Source organism: Octopus bimaculoides, chromosome 5 (assembly GCF_046866305.1).
Source record: "Octopus bimaculoides isolate indiv1 chromosome 5, ASM4686630v1, whole genome shotgun sequence".
Taxonomy (NCBI): domain Eukaryota; kingdom Metazoa; phylum Mollusca; class Cephalopoda; order Octopoda; family Octopodidae; genus Octopus; species Octopus bimaculoides.
The window spans coordinates 86,348,054-86,369,630 of NC_142932.1; the positions used below are offsets into that span (position 1 = coordinate 86,348,054).

Consider the following 21,577-nt stretch of genomic DNA (forward strand, 5'->3'; position numbering starts at 1 on the left):
CTATGAGTCAACCTACAGAAGACAACAAATACAGTGTGAAGCTGATGCTAGCTCTGACAAGATGGAAGGTAATATGGTGGAAGCTATTGATGCTGAACGTGTGATCAAGGATATGAAAGTAAGGAAAGAAGAAGCTGGTCCAAAAGGAATTGTAGTTGCTTAGAAGTTTTAAAATAATCTGATGAAATAGGTTACATGATAGTTACTAGCATAATTAATTAGGTAGAACAGGCTGCTATATCCAATGAATGGCATAGTACAACTAGCAATATCTAATTGATGAACCAATTTATGGAAGTAACTGAACAATGTAGTTATAAGTGATTAAGGGGACAAGATGCAGTTCAGCTCTGTGCCAAGAAGGGGTTCTATTGATGCCTCTTCCTAGTCAAACAATTTCAGGAGTACTTAACTAAAGGTTACTCTACATTTGACCTGAAGGTCTTCGATAGAATTCTTCAGTCTATAGACTGATGACCACTAAAGGAACCAGAGACAGTTCAGTGATGAATTTCATATCAAAGTTGGGATGTGTCAGAGCCTGGGCCCCTAGCTTCTGTTTACTTATGTTCTAATTCTTATAGCAGGACCTAAAATTAGAGAAGAAATTCAAAACAGAATTAAGAGGACTAGCAAAGATTAAAGTTTTAATAAGTAGTAAAGAAGACAGGACCTTGCTGCCATTTGGGAAATGGTCATGCTCAATATGTAGAAAAGAGTAAGTAAAAATTCTGTATTGCTGTACTAGTGTAACTTATGAATGCACAAGAGGTTTAGTGAGATCACAAGCAGGCTGACAGAGATGGTAGACTAGGGGTGTGATAGATGCACAATAGCAATTAGCAGTATGAATAAGAAACCTATGAAACAAATCCTTACGAATGATTGGAAGAATACACATGAAATAAATCGCTACAAATATTTGGAAGGCTCTCTGGCAGTAATTGATAACATTTATATCAAGGTGAACTAATTAACAGAGGTAGTTCCAAAGCATAGTTCCAAGAGTAAGAAAGGGTAGGATGAAGGTCTGGGAGCTATTATGTCTGCTAGTACCAATAGAATTCTCCCTTCAAATGAAGGACAGATTATGTGATGCTTGTATACAAAGTGTGAAACTGCAAAGCAAGAAGACAAGGCCCTTGAATGCATGATTTGCAAAAGCTAGTAAGAAGTAAAGTGACCGTGCTCTGTTGAATGCATAATGTTAGTATGTATGAATGACAAAAGTTCAACCCCAGCTGAGAGAAAACTACACTATATAAGAGAATCAGTATACAAGAGAGTAGACAGCACAAATGCTCATATTCAAAACTACACCCCACCACACCATTACTACTTCCTCTATTCCCTGACATACATTACTCTCACCCATTCATGCTTTTTCTTTCATTCCATCTTTTTACCAACAATCAACACCCAACTGCTTATCATTCTCTCACCACTCCCCATTTTCCACCACTCTTCTATTCACACTGAGTTTGTGCTTTGAACAAATAAAAGCAATGTTTAGTCTTGCTGTGGATAAGGCATCCTTTCTAGAGATAGTTCCACAATAAGATAAAACCAGTACACTCTGTTGAGTGGTTGGTGAAACAATAGAAATAGTGGAGAGTAGAGAGATACCAGTGCTGGTGTCATGAGTTGTGTCCAGTAGTAGAAACCATGTCAAAATGAAATATATAAACAAAAAGTGTTCTTGATCTGTCCAGTATAAAAGAGACATAAAATGATGTAAATGAAGAGCTGTTATTGATGTCTTTCTCAAAACTGTTCCCTTGTGAAAAACCCACCAACAAATTCTTAAAACAAAACACACATACACCCACTCAACACCATGTATTCAAATAAAGTTACATATTTAGGTAAACTGAACATCCACTGGTGGTAGCAAATGACATTTTATTAATGCAGTAGTACCTGTAAGAAAAATAAACAAACTAAAGACTACATCGTCTTCAGAAGAAGAAAGTTGTTGAAAACATTTGGTAGTTTTGTAGTATGGTCATTTCTGTTGAAGAAAACTATAAGAATTTTCTGGCCAAAGAAAAAAAAAAAAAACTTCCTTCTTTAATTAGCTATAAAGTTTGAAGAATTTACTTTCAAACATAAACCACATTACATATATATATATATATATATATATATATTTTTTTTTTTTTGAAGATTTTGAAAGATTATTGAAATAATCCTCACACAAGCTTCAGAAGAAAAGAACTGTAGTTAGGGTAGGGAATGAAAAATAGTATTTAGTCAGTTCTAATCAGAGATAGAACAAATAGATTGAAGCAAGTCTTCTGCAATATCAATCACAGTAAACAGTTTTACTGAGGCTAATATGCATGGCTAACCATAGATAGGGATCTACATAGTAACCACACATGGACAGCTCTAAAAGGTAGGATGATCTAAATGAATGAGATCTAACATATAGAAAGAGGAAAAGAAGCCCTCTTTTATAAAACGTTAAGTTAATTAAATTTTCTTCAAAATTGATTGAAGCTTATATACACGTCAGTGATGCATAGATTTTATAACAAGAGTTGACTTCCCAATTTATGTACACACACATATACATGCACACACAAATACTTGTGTATATTTTCATATAAAAGTGGAATAGTTTCACCGGTCCAAGAAAAAGGCAGTATTAGAAGCTGAGATCTTGTATATGTTTGTTGAGAGAGAAAAAAAGAGAGAAAGAAGGGGGTTGTTTTATCAACCAACTGGATAGTTTGACAGATGGTGGAAACATATACAGAAATACTGCTATGGAATTGGTTAGGAACCATTAGATATAATCTGAGTCTGTCAATACTTAATTAAAGTAGCAAAGCATTTAGTTAGGACAGAGAGAGAGAGAGAGAAATAGTTGTGAAGGAAATGCAGTAGTAATGCATATTAAGAGGCAGTAAAATTATGCAACAGTCAAAGTAAAAAGGAAGCAGCATTGCATTTAGTTGATCTAAGATAAAGAGATAAAGATAGGAAATAACAAAAATCTACAAACAAGCCTTCAGTTTTATTATTTTTCCAGTTCTTTCCAGTTTTAGTTGTTTATACTAAACACCTTTAATATCGCAGTTTCTAATATTTCCTTTTTCAACAGATTTCAAATGTTCTAGAGAAGGGAAATGTTCAATTTCCAGAAAAATCAGTTCTTTTATTATTTACCATTGAAAAGTACATCCAGTCATTGAAAAGTCATTTGGTTTCTTACATGTCCTTCTGAGAAAAACCTGACATTTCAAATGTAAAATTAAAAAAAAAATTCTTGCAAGAGATACTCTAGCAAACTCTATATCCTTTTCTTTCCTGGAAATCATTTCGACCTTCCACTCCAGTTTTAACATTCTAGTCAAATTGAATATAAAGACTACAAGAGAGAAAGTGAGGGTTTTACAAGAGAGGGGGACTAAAGTACAGCAAATTGTTAGTGCCAATTGAAATGACTGGTCACTAGTCCTACACAAAGCTAGCTGTCTTCAGAAGTTGCTCAAGAACCAAATTAGTGTACAGTTTTCCTATTGCTATTAATGTGTTTCAGTAAATTTGAAAAAATGTGAGACAAGGCTAAAAGATGTGCCATCATCACCATCACCACCAAAGAGTACAACTAAATAGATGAAAGGAGAAATTGATCTAGAATGTGTTGGTGGACGGTAGAGAATAGTAGACAAGAGGCAATATACAAGAGCAAGAAAGTAGACAAACTACAATGTGTAAAACACATCACTTGCCTTAAGATCTTTAAAAAAATATTTTAAAACAATGTGTGTTCTTTTTCTGTATGCAAAGAGCAATTACAATTTCAGTGTATTTCTGCAGATTTTTATGAACAAAAGACTTGTTTCATATGTGTGGATGTAAGTTGTGTACATAACAATATTTGTGCTTTGTTCTCAATATAAATGTATGTTAAAAACCTTTACATGTATGTATGCGTGTGTGTGTGTGTGTGTGTGTGTGTGTGTGTGTGTGTGTGTGTGTGTACCTTTTTTTTTTGACAGTGAATAACAGAAATCAATGTGATGTAGTGGTGGTAACAGTTGTATTTACTGTGGCTTAGATATTTATTTTCAGTTAACTTTGTTGGTATATCCACAGAGAAATAAAGTTGTTACAATCTTGGTAACTATGTTTAGGACAAGCAGCAAGCTGTGATAGCCATAATGCTTCAGATATGGGGAAGAAAAAGAGAAGGGAGAGATTAAAAGATGTTAATGCCAGCTGCAGTTTCCACTGTCAGAACAATGAAGTCACCCTTTCATAAATAGCTCACATCTACACGCTCTCTATCATCAATAGTTTTTAAAATAAAAGTATAGACAAAAGGTAAAAGAAGAAAAGATGAAGAGGCAGATTGGATGTAGGAAGAGAGCAGAAATATTGCAGATGATGTTGGCAGGGCTGGCAAACACACACATGGACAGACAGCTAAGTGCCACTGGCAGAACAAGCCAACATTTCTATGTCAACAATTTGCTGTTGCCAGCACTTTATTAAAGCTGACCACCAACAGCAATGATGACTGCATATGAACAGCTCTTGTTGTTGCTGCTGCTGCTGCTTTTGGCATATCTCACTTTTTCCTCATTAGCCACTATCTTGGAATTATTGACAGTTAATTGTGAATTTTAATTGCCTTCTCCAAATAATTGTAACGGGATCTTTTAGGTGTTTTGTTTACATGATCCAAACCTAGCCAAGGCCGAGTCTGTAATCCTCCTCCTGTAAAGAAAAATAGATATAATTAAATATTATTTTCAGTACAGCTTAAATAGAATTTATACAACAAATCATAATTCCAGAATTTGTATAGAAATGTTTAACTATTTTGTATTTGTAATAAATTAACAATAAAGTCATCCAAACAGGATGTTCAAAATGTATAAACATTTGGATTTGACAGACAATATAAAAATAACAATATGTAAATTTTAGAAATAAAAAAAGATACATTTTAATTAGTGTTCCAATGCAGAGTGACCAACACATCTGATGCTTTCTTCATATCAATTAACATTGCTATTAATATAAACTAACATTAATATAACACTTAAATAGTCATGTATGATGTTTTCTATTATCAATACTAAGCCTTGTTGTATATCAAAGCATCAGAGATGGCCTGCATTTATATGTTTATATTCAAATATCAATGCAAATCTCACTATTGTATAAGTGAAAACGTGATTTCACTAGATAGACACTTGCTGCACACAGTTCAACATTATTATGATGGGAATTCTGGTTTTCTCAGAAATTTATACAAAATCTTTTTCATTTATTTCTAAACAGATTTTTTTTCTTCAAATTTTAAAAATTATGTAAACTACAAACTTAGTAACTAAATTTGAATGTTTACACTATTGGAAACATTGAGTTGAAAATCAATGTTGGCTTAATGAAAGAGAACAGTGTGGAAACTTAAATCCTCACTGTCACTATGACTGGCCATGTGCCCAGTGAGGACACATGGCTTAGTGAAAGAGAACAGAGTAGAAACTTAAAATATATCTCTTCCAAAATGTTCACAAGAAACCAGTGAAACTCATCAACTTGTACATACCATCCTATACCAGGTATTAAATGGTGGCGATACCTGGAGTGGTATATAGTATATACAAGTACTTTGAATACTGTGTTTTTTTTAATGCTCTATACCAAATTGGGAGATGAAAGTGATACAGTTTGCAAGCAGATACAACAATGCAACTAAGGACAAATTTACACAAAAATTTCTCTAAAAACGTTTTGCTGCACTGCAAACATGAATATGTTGATAAATAATATAGTTGTTTTACTAAATCAGTTCAAATTCATGACTATTTTAGAATTCAGTTAAGATTTTATTTTTCTGGAGTAGTTGGTCTAAAACGGATACATTATAAAGTATTCAACAGAGACACACAATGGAATTGTTAACTGACTCAATAACAATCACGTGTAAAATATATTTAAAAGGGAGCATCAACTCCATATTTAATACATTTTGACTTCACTAATTCTAGGATCATACTTAGTATGAAGTTACTCTATCAATCCCAGGTTCATACACATCAGTATAAAGTAAATAATCTAACCCTAGATTCAAATTCACTTTAGAGTGGACACTCTACAATCCATAGATTCATATTCAATTAAGACTATTGAGTCTGGAGTTACACTTAATCCAGTTCATGCTGCAACAATCAAATACATACCTGATGTTTGATGTGGTAAAAATTTACTCAAGTTTAACTGAAAGTCTGAATCTCCATCATCAGTGATGTAATCCTGGCGTCCCATGATCACAACAGCAAATTTATACTGTGGATAAATAACATGAAAATACAAAATGATACATGTTATTGTTTTACTCTTATTTAAACTCCAAGAAAATAACAAGCAATAAATTATATCATTTTTATTGTTTTCCACACTGGTATGGGTTGTCACAAACTGAAGCTGTTCTTATTTAGACCCAATGTGCATTCCTAGATGGGTCAGGGACCATGTCTTCCTCATACATTCCCTTATTGAGATGTTTCCTAGAGCTGGATGCCCTTCTTATTGCCAGCCACTTTGCAGAGTGTACTGAAGGGATTTTACCAAAGCACTAGCTCTAGTGAGATTGCCATGTCTTAAGCAAGACTAAAGAATCCTCTTTACTCTACTTTGCCTTTCTTCATTCACCAATCAATTTACAATGTACTGGGTGCATTTTGTAATGGCACCAGCTCTAGAGAAGTTGCCTTATTCTCAGTACTGCTTATTTGTTGGTATTGTTTTGAATTCAAAACAAAACCAACAAATAAGCAGAACTGGGAAGAAGGGTCTCATAGAAGTGGTTTTTTTGTCCATTTCTATACAGGTAGAGATAAATGCTGTTTGAAACTAACCTAATTACTCTATCATACACTGACAACTTCAATAAATCCCTTGTTAATAAACTGTCATTTAATTCATATATCTTTTTTTTTTTTAAACATCAAAATGCAGAGAAATAAGTAATATATATGACTGCCTACATCACATTAATAATTGATTTTTTTAATAAAAATACCAAGAGTAGTGAAACTGGAATTTTGAGTTATTCCAGTTCAGTAACTCAAATCTGGATTTTTGCACTGTGAATGAGACTTCTTAGGTCTATTCTGTTGTAAACTTACCAGAAAGGTAAGCCTAATGGTTATGGCTATAAGAACATTAAATTAAAAACCAAAAAGGAGAAAATGACAAAAGACAAGAACAAGATTAATAATGTTTAGTAAGTGAATGTAAAGAGACATTTATTTGTCTCTAACAGATCAGTCTGTTTGTTCTCATAAAAAAGATAATTGCTATATTTATATTTCAAAGTGTTGAGAGCTATTTAATAACATAAGATAATGTTGATAGTTAAAAATCTGTTTATACAGAAATGCCAGGAATAGAATTTGTTGTATCCCTTATGGCCTTAGCTCAATAATAAAAAAGATAAAGAAATAAGATGCATGGAACTTTACCTTTTCAAATTCTTTGTCAACAACATCTAACTTTTTCTGTATTCGTTCTTTAACAGTAGAAAATGGCTCATTCTAAAAAAATTGTATAAAAAAGAGCAAGAATTATTGTGATAGGAAAATATTATATAGTTTTTAGTATCTTAATAAAATTACAATTAGAAGTCACAAACAAATGAACTCACATGTTTTACTTTCAAAAGAAATGGTGTTCCAAATGTACAGAAGAGATCCTAAAAATAAATGCAAAAACAAATATATTACAAAAATGTCAGCAAAAATACTGAGATGTTTTGTTTAAAAAGTGGAGATGTGAGCCATGAAAATGAATAAAGTCACAGATGACCTTCTGCAATTAAGCCACCACCAATCCAGAGTCATTACTGAAGCTGGCTTCACATAAAATAACTTAAAAGGTTGCAGAAGAACATTTGCATCACATTGGAAAAACTAGGAAACCTGACAAATGCAGAATGCTGCATGAGCTGAATGGTGGGGTGGGGGATGAGGAGAGTTCTTATAACATTTATCATGCACTTCTTTTGCACAACAAGAACAATTCATTTCTTGACTGTATTGTGATATTTAACAAAAAAAAATAAAATCCATATAACTCATTCGCACGCCACCTGGTGGCTGAACTAAGGTGAAGTACCAAAACACTTCTCCAAACTGAAGCTGCATATAAAGAGGATTATAATCAATGTTTGGGGGTTGTCAATTGGAATCATCTACTGTTTCTTGAATCCAGGTGAAACCATCAGATTAGATATGTATGACCAGGAAATTGACAAAATGCACCAAGAAACTCCAATGTTTATATGTCCAGCATTGGTCAATTGATAAGGACCAACTGTTCTCAATGACAATGCCTGATCTTGTCTCATATGAGTGCAGAAATTGAATTAACTGGGCTCTAATATTCTACCTTCATCAGCTTATTCCAAGCATCTCTCTCCAAACGATTAGCATTTTTTAAAGCAACTTGATAATTCTCTGTTAAAGGTCTTCAACAATCAAGCAGCAGCTTGAAATGCCTTTGAAGAATCCACAGATTCTGGGATTCTAAAATTCTATGCTACCAGGACAGACTTCTTTCTTAATGCGGTTATTTGAATTAATAAAATTTATTCTGAGCTGAAATATATTGCTCTTAAAGTCGATGGTCGCACCAACCTGCCAAAGATTTTTTTTTTTCATCTTTTACTCAGTACCCATGGCTCTTTACAGGGTCTATGGGACTGGTAGATGACAGGGAGGTATCCTTCAGCCTGAATGTTTCCAACAGAGTGAACACAAAAGACATCCAAGGTGTCAGGTGGTGTTGTTAGAAAGATGATGCATTAAGCCCCCCCCCCCCCCCCCCCCATAACCAAAAAGGCTATGGTGACATATGAACTAGGAAAAATACTGTAAGGCATCCAGTGCAACACTAATGATTACCAATTTTCTACTCAAAAATGTAAATGTGTGACATTTTACACTATTTTATGATGACCATGCTAAAATGTACTCAGAAATTTTATTTTCTGTATGTTCCATTAAGAATAATTACAGCATTTTCTTTTGAAATGATGTCCCAAAATATTAACAACATGAATCATATAACAATCAATGTTACCAAGTTTAATTGAATATTGGTTTCAAATTTTGGCACAAGGAAATGCTGCTAAGCATTTTGCCCAGCATGCTAATAATTCTGCCAGCTCTTTGCCCTAGTTCAATCAAATATCAATCACAAAATTGAATCAAGTGTTTGAGAGAGAGAAAAAGAGAGCATGTGTGATTAATATGGTAAGCAACATGTTTTGAATAATGTACATATACTTAATGTGTACATCTATTGTAATAGTACAAATATAAACAAATGTCTCTCCTATTTCCAAGTTAGGAAATATATACCCTTGTCCTTTGAACATTAAAAGTACAATGTCTGCACATAGGTTGTGAAACAAATTTCTTAACTACACAGCCATGCCTGAATGTGTACATAGAGAAAAGAAAAAACTGGGGATCTTGTTCAAAACAGGGGCACCAGTATTTTCTTACCGAAACACTTTGAAACTTGGGACACTGGTAGAATGTGTCATATAAAACATCTTTTTCTCTTAGTCTTCTTAACAAAAAAACGTACATCGCAAGTTATTTCATGTTAAAGTTGTCGTATTTCTGTAATTTCAACCAATGACTGACGTCCATTCAGCCGAATTCATTAAGTGCTGATTACGTAAACAAACGATTCTCAAACGATTCTGGCGGTGATAAAATTATTATTTCCTTGTCAAACAATGGCTGAAGCATATTGGCAGTAGCTAATAAACCTTTCTATTATAGGCACAAGGCCTGGTTTTTGAGGGAAGGAGCAAGTCAATTAGGGTTAGGGAAAACGAACACACGTGTGTTGCCTCTCTGCAAAATGTCAGAAGTAATGGAGATTAAATACGCTTTACACTGCTTAAACTGCCAAAGGAGTAAGTGTAAACAACTGAATACTTGTCAGTGATTGGTTGACATTATCGAAATAAGACAATTTTTTACATGAAATAAATTCGAATACAAAAAATTTTTTCTGTTCTATAACACAAAATAGATAAGTATACGAAGTTTGAAAGTCTTTCGGTACCAAAAACACTACATAAAACATAAATGAAAACTGGTGCCCCCGTTTTGAACAAGATCCCAAACTGCTTTAATCATCCCAGAATCACTTTCCCCTATATTTATCCTACAGCCACAGTGAAAGCAAAGGTGAAAAATATCATTAAGATCAACATTATCAATGAGAAAAAATAAAACACTATTAAATTTTTAAGTTTGTTCAGAAGAAAATAACACCATACACAGAGAGTATATGCTTTAAATTGACATTTTCAAAGAAATGAAAGCACATTGTAGATCACTAGTGCTTGTGTTATTCCTGTATACAGCATAGCAAGAGTTAACTTACCTTGTGAAAATGGGCAACTGGGATGATCATCTCATCTTCAGCTAGGGTTACTTCATCTTTTGGAGTCTCTTCTACACGATAAGTCTTTGCTGTAGCAGATGTATTTGTGAGATTTTCTAATAAAGTATCTTCCTTTTGAATTGAGTGGATTTTGTAACTGATGATTTCTAATAATCTATAAAAAAACAAAACATTTTAGATAAATTAAAAATTAAGCCTATTACATTATTTGTAACAAAATAGATTTCACATGTTTGTTCTTAGCTAGGTATTTCATACAAAATGTTTGATCTATTTTTATCAATAAAAATCAATGAAATGGTACTATTAATAAGATTAGCCTTTAGATTAGAAGTGGTAGAAATTTATAGATTTAATGAAGAATATTTATAAAATATATTCCCAAGATTTATTATTAGCCTACCAGTACTTATAAAAGATTTTTCCACATCATTTATAGTTTGTTGAAGTGAATAATATAATATTGTCATAGCAACAAAGGGAGAGTGAATATGGTAGACGGAAACTGAAACAAGCCCGTCGTATATATATATATATATATATATATATATATATACTCACACACACAGGTGTGTATGATTGTGTAAAAAAGAATATATTACTCAAAGAAATTTCAACTTTGATTTTCACATTTTGTGTGTGTGCGTGTATGTGTGTTTGTGTCCTCCCACCATTGCTTGACAGCCGATATTGGTGTGTTTACACCCCTGTAACTTAGCAGTTCGGCAAAAGAGACCGATAGAATAGGTACCAGGCTCAGGAAAAATAAGTCCCGGGATCAATTTCAACGACTAAAAGTCGGTGCTCCAACATGGCCGCAGTCAGATGTTGAAATATTAGCTAAACTAATATCACTTGTGTTATCAATGAAATAAAGCTAAAAATGGTAAAACAAAATCATATTCTATTAAAAGAGAACATTTTTTTTTATTTACCGTAATCGTTTTGATCCATCTTCTGAGTATTCAACTTGTTTTTTAGCTTCTTCTAATAAATCAGACACTCTACCATTTTTATTGGGATATAGTACAAGTTCTTTCTACAAATAAATATCAGTAACAAATTGACAGTGAGAAAAAGGAGAACACTGAATAAAGTGAATGAAGATCACTGATAAGTCAAAAATGTAAATTGACAAGATTTGTAATATAGAAACTAGGAAGAATAGAAGCAAATGCAGATTGTTTTACCTCTTCTTTCAATTTATTATTCATCCATATACATTTTATTTGCCTCTTATTTTCCAATTCATTGATTCGTATACTAAGCTGAAAAGATATGAAAAGCAAATGTTTTCTTGAGACTAATGAAACATCACATCTCTTAAAAATGGTCAAAATAGTTATAATTACAATAATTTAACAAGTATAAGAAAAATGGGTAATAAAAGAATATTGGTTAAATTGTAGCCTCTACTCAACACTTCTATAACTCCAGTAGTCTCAAAATGTTTAAAACAGGGAAGCGACTGAAGGTGGTTGATGTGTAGCTGACATTGCCATAATAGTTCATCCAACAGTGCTAGATAAATTTTGCTTCTTTATTTCTGTGACGGCAGAAAAATGGCACATAAAAGAAATTGGTGATTTTGCGCTTTTACTTTATCATAAAAAAAAAAAAAAAATGGAGAAATGATGCTCCCCAACCACCCATCAGGATACCTATTTCTAGTACCTGCCAGTTAGTAATGAATTCCCTGATGGTAAACTGTATAGTGACTGGTTGGTCCAAGGTATCATATTTGATGGTCCCCCATGTTGTGAAATGCAACAAAAATCTCTTGAATATGTGTTTGCTTAGCCAAGCCAAACAATCTGATTCCCTACTTAAATAAGGAACAAAGTCACAAATCATATTCAATAATGCAAGAAAATCCTGCATACATATTTTCTGAACAGATGTGTTTAAAAATTAATTTAGTGCTAGGAATCTTGGCATACTTCTTGCCATTATTCCACAAAACACCTTACTCTCTACATTGAGGCAGGCCAAATGATCAACTGATGATGCTCTATCCTAAGGCAACTGCAGGATTTCTGCCAAACAGCAGTCCCGTATTGCAATTTCATTTTACACTCACTGCAATAAATTTACCAACACTCTAAAGTGTTTATATATCTTGTAGGATATGACACTGTCTTGGATCTTGATGTATTTAAACTGTGAGATCTGTAATAACTTACTAGATCTCAGGAGTCAGGCAGAAGCAATTCATGAGTTACTGAAGTGTTTAGAAGACATCTTGAACATACTACTGGACACTATGTAAAGTTCCAGGGATATGCCTTATGTGCCAGAATTTTTTTAATCAAGCTAAATTTTTACAGACCTAAAACAGCTGAGAGCAAAAGATTTGAGACTTCAGTTTTCTTGTATCTCTCTAAGGAGCATTTTCCACTTTTGAATTACTAGCATTTTCCCCTTCTACCTCATCCAAAAACAAATTGGGTGATTTTTTTCACCTGTGTAGAGGCTGCATCAAGCCTTTTCTTCAGCATCCCCCCACCCATAACTGGCGTTTCTTCATTAGGTGCTAATTTTCTTGTTTCTTCTTGGGGTTGTTCACAGATTTACCAAACCAGACTTGGCACATTTCATGGAAAATTAAGGTAAATGTCCTTACTTGCCTTGATGTTGGTCAGAGCTCCTTACCAGGAGTTGAACCAAGCATATGTATTGTTGGCTTTGAATTATGCCATTTTTATTTTGATAGTTTGATAGTAATAGAGCCTGGTTAAATGTGTAGACAACTCACAAAGTTCTTCCTGCTCCCAGCTCCTGTCAATCATGTTATTGGTTGTCACCAACTCACATTGCTAACATCACAGATGGAGCTTTAAGTTCCTTTCCTCGTTTCCCAAAACTCTCCCATAACAAGCTATATGTGATGTATCATTGCATAGGTTATCAAAAGGTAGGCTCCCTCTCTGAAAGGGTATTCTTAGGTAGAACTTTCACAAAGGTTACATAAAAACCTTAACCCAATTGCTCTCCTGCACCGTACCTACTTTTTAGAATAAACGCCATTGACTGAGTCATCCAAACTTACTTTAGAAGTACTATGCCAAGACAGTTTTTAATGATACATATAAATTAATTGTAGAATATATACATATCAAATAAATAAAAATAAATTTTTCTTTGTCAATGGTGACAGGAGGGGCAGCTAGCTGTAGAAATCTGTCTCAACAAATCACACTCATGCAAGCATGGAAAAGCGGATGTTAAAATGATGAGGATAATTTTCTATGTTACAAGTAATTATTAATCTACTACTATTATCTCAAATTCTGACAGAAATGGTTGTGCGACTAAATTTATTTTGCAACCACATGGTTCTGGTTTAATCTTACTGTATGTCATATTATGCAAATGTTTTCTTACAAGCCTTGGATAAACAAATGCCTTGTCAGTGAAAATACATGGAAGCATAGTGCATGTGTGTATGCATACACACTTGCTGGTGTGACATGGCACAAAGTAGTAAACAAAAACATTTATGTTCACCTTGCTTGTGTCCCTTTACATGCTAATTGACTCTTTTTTTACAAGTCAATATAAATACCAAATAAAAGCATTAGCATCAATACAAGTGAATATCCACTGAAGACAGTGCCCCATCTAGACCTATCTAATGACTGAAACTAGCAGAAGAATAAAAGACTAACAAAAGTTACTTTAAAAAGATCATATTTAAGAGACAAACATTAAAAGTTTAAAATTATATATTTATTTAAGAAAACAAAACACTTCAATTTTAATTGCAAAAATACAACACTACATATATACTGAATGAAGGATATTTTCAAAATTATTACCTGTTGATAATATAATTTTTTGGGTTGTCTGGGTTTAATATAGAACAATAGCTCTTTTAAAGTTCCATCAAATGTACATCGAATAGGATTCCCTGGTCCATCTCTGTAACTAAACAGTTAGAAACAAACAGCTCAATATAAAATAAATATCTTAAACTAGCAATTTTACCTGGAGAACTGAACTCAAAACAAATGAAACTTTAAATAACCAGGATGCAACACCATTCACTGTAGGAATTAAATATTTACATGAATGATATCATTTTAGAAGAATTTAATTTTATATAAAATGTCAAAAGTTCAGTAATGTAATTTTGTTTCCTTAGATTGCTGAAAGTCACAACCCAATTTTTTTTTATTCATTGAGTATGTATTTCAACACACAACTTAGATACCTGCCTGCATGAACATATCTTTTAACAGATGTCATCTCAATCTCATCTCTCTTCATAGTAGCGCAATTCCTACATTCACCCTACACAATCTTAAAACTTACTAGTGATGTTAGGCCTCACTAACTCTGTTGGTTTATCATAGCATCCACACATATATTTTGATCAAGTAATCATAGTAATCCACAATAAGAACTCAGTAGAACAGAGTAAGGATATTTGGTGTTTATTTCTTCTTACAACATAACCAGATGTTACAACTCCTGTCTCCTCAGAGAACTTCAACAATGCTCCAGTGCTGCAATCCACATTAAGTATATTGCCCACATCTGAGATAGTGCTGCTATTACTATCCACATACAAACAACCACAATCGAACATAAAAACAAAGAACACCCAGTTAATTAGTAAACAACCAGTCTTGAAATTATCACCTGCCTACATTCTAAAAAAAAAAGCATCAATTTATAGAAATTCAACATCAAATTCATCAAAAGATACAAAGCACTCTCCTATTCAATGACTATATATATATCCATCCAATACAATAATTCCATAAAGGCCTTCAGATTCTTGAAGGCATTTAATAGCAGTCAAACTTAGATATTAATTGAACAGACTTTCTGAATATATCCAATATATTTTTATAATGTATTTAATAATGGGGAAATAGTGCTACAGTTAATTTACACCAAGCCCTACTATACTAAATCTGTTTTTTGTTGGAAAAAAAAAAAATATCACACACTATTTAATGTTAAGACTAACTTGTTGATTTCATCTGTTTTCTAAAAGATAGACGTCCAATTGAATAAGCTCTGAGAAGTTGTCCATGATATCAATGAGATAACAGTTTACTCACCCTTGGGTCTTAAAGAACTGGAGCAAATACGGATCAGTACATAAATGAGCAGCTACAGCATTTGCCATCTGATCATAATTCATACGTAGAGATAATTCCAGAGTGAAGCCTGGATCATTTGGAATTGTTTTATCACAGAAGTTTACTTCTACTCGGTAAAAGAGGTCCCTACATAAAAGCGAAAAATTATTATATGTAATTTTAAATAAAGTTTTGTCAAATATCTGAAAAAACAGAGTGGAAAGATACTGCTCAAATCACAAATCCTTTAAGGCTTAGAAAGCCTACCTGAAATAGTCTTTGGCTGTAGCTAATTCATAATTTTCAAGATCTGGTTCATCCCGTTGAAAGACAAAAATATCACCATCCATTATTTCTTCCATCTTCTCAAAGTACTGATCAACATCAATCCTTTCAAGAAGATTAGGTTTCACTTCCTGCAAGGTAAATACAACCAATATTTTATGTTAAATGGAACCAAGACAGCAAAAAACAACATAAGATACATTATAGAACAAATGTGTTTTACACTAGAAACATTTTAAATAATTCACAAGAATCCTTAGTCATCTGACTTAAAATAGGAAATAAATTTAATTGACCTTCACCAACAAAATACACTAATTTTGAACAACTTTTGGTAATGAAGAGCTTAGAAAACTTAGAAAATGTTCCAAATTAAATTTATATTTCAACAATTTAAATCATAAAGCAAGGTAATATTTCCTCATGGTCAGACATTGTTTTCAGAGAATATTAGATTTGACATTGCTTGTATGAAAGTGACACTCATGCAATGTCAAAACGAGGAAACGTAAACATACACAACACGAAAATAGGCTTCTTTCCATTTCCATCAATTAAGATTTCAGTCAGTTCAGGGTTATAGTAGAAGACACTTGCCTAAAGTGCTATGCAGCAGGGCTGAACCCAAAACTATGTGGTTGAACAGTAAACCTTAATTAAACACACATCCATGCCTGTGTCTGCATTGCTAGAAATGAAATTATTTCACTTGATAAACAAACCATTGTAGTACTGATTAAAAACAAACTATTTTCTTTAACATTAGAAATTGTGGGACAGTGAACCAAACTACGCCAAAATTATCACTAAATTGTAGTTTTTTTGTATTTTTTAAAACTGAATTGCTGCTCAAATTTCATTTTACAGCTCGTAAAACCACCTATGTAATGCTTGTTCATTTGGGGCTCTGCCTCGTCAACCTTCTCTCCCCATCCACATTTCATCCCCTAACACCCCAAAAGCACTGGTGCTATGTAAAAAGCAGCCAGTACACTCTGTAAAGTGGCTGGCATTAGGAAAGGCATCCAGCTGTAGAAACCAAGTTAAAACAGACTATGGAATGTGGTGCAGCTCTTGTCAAACTGTCCAACCCATGCCAGCATGAAAAATGGACATTAAATGATGAATCCTCAAGGTTCCAAAAACATTTGGCATCCATTTTGGTAAACAATATTACTCTCTAGCACATATATCTATCACTTAATCCAATCAGTACTCTGAACAAGAATTCAACAACTCTTTTCTCAAATCTTGTAATAAAATAGCTATTTCAAAACAATATATTATGTAATAATAAAGACAAAATACGAGTAATCACTGTAGAAAAGAAAGATTTAAGGAACTGATCTAATCATACCTCATAAAGAATCAATGGTGTATTTGGGGGGAAACCAGCCTTTCTGCACAGTTCAGGCAAGATTTCAGCTAAAGAAAATGAAAAAAGACAATATATTTGTGTGAGTACGAGTGTGTTACAAAATATGTATCTATTGATAAATGTGACAAAGAGTTTAAAGAGGCTAACTTACCGACTCTAGTTGAAATTGGTACATATAAATGTCCACAATAAGATATGCTTTTGGATCGAGGATCATAGAGTTTCAGAAAGATAAGAACATCAGCTAGAATTAAAAATGGTATGTTAAAAGCATTAATGATATAAACTAAGAAAAACACTCAGAAATAAACAATCAAACTATAATAATACAATCAAGTTTAATTGTCATTAACAGCTAATTGCATCTGAAATTGTCAACATTTATACAACTAAGAATACTATGCTATAACTATTATAGTTTAAAATGGTAATGGCATTCCTCACATTTTTTATCAAATGGAGGCAAACTTGAGCTCGTGCTTTCTGGAGTGAGTGTCTCAACAAATACTGTCCAGGGATTTTCGCTTTCAGCTAATTCTTGTACCTATAATAAATAGAACAGAATTACAGAGCTATGTGAATATACCGTTTTAAATATTTAATGAAATAAATTTCACCACTACTAGTTAAATATTCACAGAAAAATCAGCATTTTTATGACAAATTAAAACAAAGATTGGCTAGCCTTAGTTACATGGTTGAAACTGAGTCACTTAAATGTCCAACAAATATACTAACTGTTTTATTGATATCTCCTTCCAAATCTAGTATTGTAGGTCTGAATGTTTGATTTTCTCTACATTGGAATGGCCATGGTCGAATTTTTTCAATGGGATATTTCTACAACAGAACAGTACAATTAATATAAAACATGGCAAATTACAAAAAGCAATAATATAATTTCTAATTTGAAACATTGAAGTAAGATTTTAAAGTTTTGTAGTTAACCTTCTAAACATTACTTGAAAAGTTAAAGACTTATCTCAGAAATTAACTGAGAAATCTTGATATTTAAAAGTACATCAATTTAAATTCTAAATGCGAAGCAGTCATATCAGGTTTAGATGGTAGGAGGAGGGGCAGCAGAAAACCACTGCAGTTTATGAATCCAAATATTTTTACTGTAAATACTTGCTACTTACTAAATTTTCTGATAACATTTCCATGAATTCCATTAGTGTAGCTGTTTTTTTAACTTTAAAGACTCTATAAAGGAAGCATAAAGGAGAGTTTAGACTTTAAAAAAATAAAAGCCTTAATCTTAGAATATATTTCATTCAGTAACTTATATTACAAAACCTTGATTTCTTATTTATTTTATGAGTTCAATGTCAAAAATATTTTAGATGATTATAAATTTAGTAATTTTTGATTAAAGACTATAAGTTATTCCTTGATAGCCGTTTCAATAAAGTAGGAGTGAATGAAGTTTGTTAAAAGTTCTTTTTAGTCAATTCCAAATATTTTCCTTTTTTTAACCAACTTCAACTTGCTATTTCTAGTAGACTTGAGATCATTAAGAGGCCTGTTTGTTGTTTAGGCTCTAAAATTAAGTGGTTTAAAAGTACAGGATATCAAGTAGTTTGAAGGGAGATAACGTTTGAAAGCGAGTGGCGATTTCAGACAACTCCTGACAGAAGAATAAACTAAGAAAGATTTCTAACGGACAATAAAATCACAGTTAACCAATTAAATTGAGTCATGTACTTAATTAACACAGCACGTTATATATACTAGCAGAAAGACAGCCCAGATCTAATTCTTTCTTTGTATTATAGTGCTCACTTGCTTAATAAATATTCCTTTCATTATCAGTAGTCCAACAACAGAGGGAGTAGTTTGTCAAGTTTTACCTCCCCCTCAAAGCAACATAGAGATTTCAATTCAGCAGCCCATCTGTAAGTTTTGCAGTGTGAGAGAGAGAGAGAAAGAGAGAGATCATTGCAAACAATGAAAAAATCGTACAAATAGAAGGGCATTACTACAGATGTATATCCCCTGAATTTGTTGCCTCATAACACCCAGAAAAATGGATACTTTTTATTTTCTACACATATCGCATAGATGTTGTGACTTCAAATTCACATGATCTGACTTTTCCTCTCATAACTTTCAGGAAGATGGGTATCTTGTAATGAAAATTTATACGAATCCCTTTCAAACGGCATAGATTACGATTATAAAGAAATTTGTGGGGAAAATTTGGGGGGGGGGGATTCCCCCCTAATTTTTTTAAAACCACAGCCTTTGAAATGATGGAGTTGGGGGCATCTTTGTACAAAAATTAAAAACTCGTTTTTTTTTTTGTACTCCACTCCCTCATCATTCCACTCTGGACCTATTTTGGCCGATTCTTTTTTTGCACTTCAAAACCATAGGAAGAGCATTTTCGGTGAAAGAATAAATATTTTCAGAGGGAAAAGTGAGTGCTATAAGGGCGATTTGGCTGTTGTTCCTAGCACATCAAAAAAAAAAAACAAAAAAAAAAAAAAACAATCTTCATCACTCCTGCATGTCTTGATGTTTTTCAATATTCCCCCCCCCCCCCCCCATAAATACATTTATATGCTATGAAAAAGAAAATTTGAGAAATTATGAATGTTTTTGTAACCCCACTCCCTGCCTCCAATTAATTGTTTCTGTTTAGAAATTAAAATATTGGACAGCTTGAGAAAGTCATTGCTGGCATTTATTCACAGTAATTTAAAAAAAATTACGGAGATGTACTTGCATAGCAAGTGACTTGAATTGAGATCGTGTGCTGAAGCAAAAGCAATTGCAGTGTGGAAGCTGTTTGTAAGCCAGTCAAGAACACACAAAAACCATTAGTTTCATGGCACTACTTAAATTCAGAGGTCCTGATGCATCTGCATGATATGAAGAGGAGGGTTAGTTTTAGGGTGTCGTTACACGTCCACACAGCATACATTTAAAATCTTTTGTATGTAACACCTGTATTTAAGTCATATTAGTTTCACTTGAACATATAAGGTGCAAGCTTCGAGTACTTGTTGGTAACTTCTTTTTTTTCTTGTCTTCTAATAATAATTACCTGACTTTCTAGGCTTTTCTCACAGCTATCCCGCATTCAAAAAATTTTCATTTAATAAATAATGTTTTTACATTAATAGAATAAACTGTCGGTTTTGCAAATGAAAATGGTATACTCCGCAGTGAATGCAATGAATATTTAAATTTGTGAGAAATTGGAGTTAAAAAAATTCAATAAACTTGAGAAATCGAAATTATAGGAAATTTCTTAGAACATGAATTTATAAAAATATTTCCAGACAGTCAACTCTTTAACAATTGCTTTCTTTTAGCACTTTTAGTAATTATTACATACCTAATTAATAAGCAGCTTTCTCCATTATAATGTGTGTGTGTGTGTGTGTGTGTGTGTGTGTATATATATGAAAAGCAAAAAAGCTAGTTCTAAAAGTGAAGTGGCTACAAACATTACTTTATATATATTATCATTGTTTAACATCCGCCTTCCATGCTAGCATGAAGCATATCTATATTGTAAAGTAATAGGTCTCTTACCTGAAGTTGGTTTTCTCTGGATCAAATAGATCATTGCCCTGATGACCACAGAAGTGGTCAGCAGTAACCACTTGTACATTCATGTAAAGATGAGCTTCAGTTCTTTCTTTCCTTTTCTGAGCTTCCACCCGCCTATTTAAAATAAGGGAAATGAAACATATAAAACGCATTCTCTGATATTAGAATGTGTTTAAAACAACTAATTCAGCTGTAGTTTTTGTTGAAAATATACATGTGTACATTGCAGTATTTAAAGTATGTCATTCACTGTCAGACATTGGTGCACAGAGATATGAAGATATAATTATTGGTTTCAAATATGTATTTGAGCCAATTAACATCGATAAACTTTTGTACTAAATGGTTATCTTATTCACTACAAATAAGAGACCATTATAACATGCAAATATTATTTTAATATTATTATCACTGTCAATCCAATAGCGAATACAACAGTAATATAAACATCGATAATTTTAGATTAAAAATAATCCAAAAATGTAATACATGAGTATGATGATAACTTCACATATTTTATGAATATGTCCCCACCCAGTCACAGTGATTTTTCATATTGGTATTGAGTGGATGATTCTGAAAATCACAATGTATAACTAGTTTATTACCAACCCAACCACCACTAGTGTGCAATATTTAAAGCATCCAGGATTACTCATCATAGTAGTATCATTCTAAAGTGCCTGGAACAACTTGCATTCATCTATTCATATTTAAACTAAAATATTGTTGTATTAGGGATAAAATGTACTGTTCGACATTTATAGATGTAAATTTTGTGCTTTTTGAAATTCTGTTTATA

General features: G+C 32.7%; 1 protein-coding gene across 11 annotated transcripts in view; it reads right to left on the bottom strand.

Annotated features, from left to right (window-relative positions):
• Window positions 1-3,003: 3,003 nt before the first annotated feature.
• Window positions 3,004-21,577, bottom strand: part of LOC106876495 (ubiquitin C-terminal hydrolase 7) — a 58,837-nt gene continuing 40,263 nt past the window's right edge. For 3 of the 11 annotated variants that reach the window (XR_016241939.1, XR_016241937.1, XR_016241936.1), the window contains exons 18-34: window positions 20,758-20,889; window positions 18,354-18,417; window positions 17,950-18,051; window positions 17,656-17,755; window positions 17,363-17,455; window positions 17,191-17,258; window positions 15,816-15,964; window positions 15,528-15,695; window positions 14,274-14,382; window positions 11,646-11,723; window positions 11,391-11,494; window positions 10,435-10,609; window positions 7,673-7,720; window positions 7,491-7,562; window positions 6,207-6,312; window positions 3,933-4,731; window positions 3,004-3,822 (exon numbers count right to left, since the gene is read on the bottom strand). Coding sequence is in view for 6 of the 11 variants with exons in the window: in XM_089352523.1 (XP_089208649.1) it covers window positions 4,625-4,731; window positions 6,207-6,312; window positions 7,491-7,562; window positions 7,673-7,720; window positions 10,435-10,609; window positions 11,391-11,494; window positions 11,646-11,723; window positions 14,274-14,382; window positions 15,528-15,695; window positions 15,816-15,964; window positions 17,191-17,258; window positions 17,363-17,455; window positions 17,656-17,755; window positions 17,950-18,051; window positions 18,354-18,417; window positions 20,758-20,889 (1,675 nt within the window). In the remaining 5 variants the exon portion in view is untranslated. Of the gene's footprint in view, window positions 4,732-6,206; window positions 6,313-7,490; window positions 7,563-7,672; window positions 7,721-10,434; window positions 10,610-11,390; window positions 11,495-11,645; window positions 11,724-14,273; window positions 14,383-15,527; window positions 15,696-15,815; window positions 15,965-17,190; window positions 17,259-17,362; window positions 17,456-17,655; window positions 17,756-17,949; window positions 18,052-18,353; window positions 18,418-20,757; window positions 20,890-21,577 lie in introns of all 11 variants that reach the window. The other 8 variants (XM_089352524.1, XM_089352522.1, XM_089352520.1 and 5 more) reach the window with 3 other exon arrangements.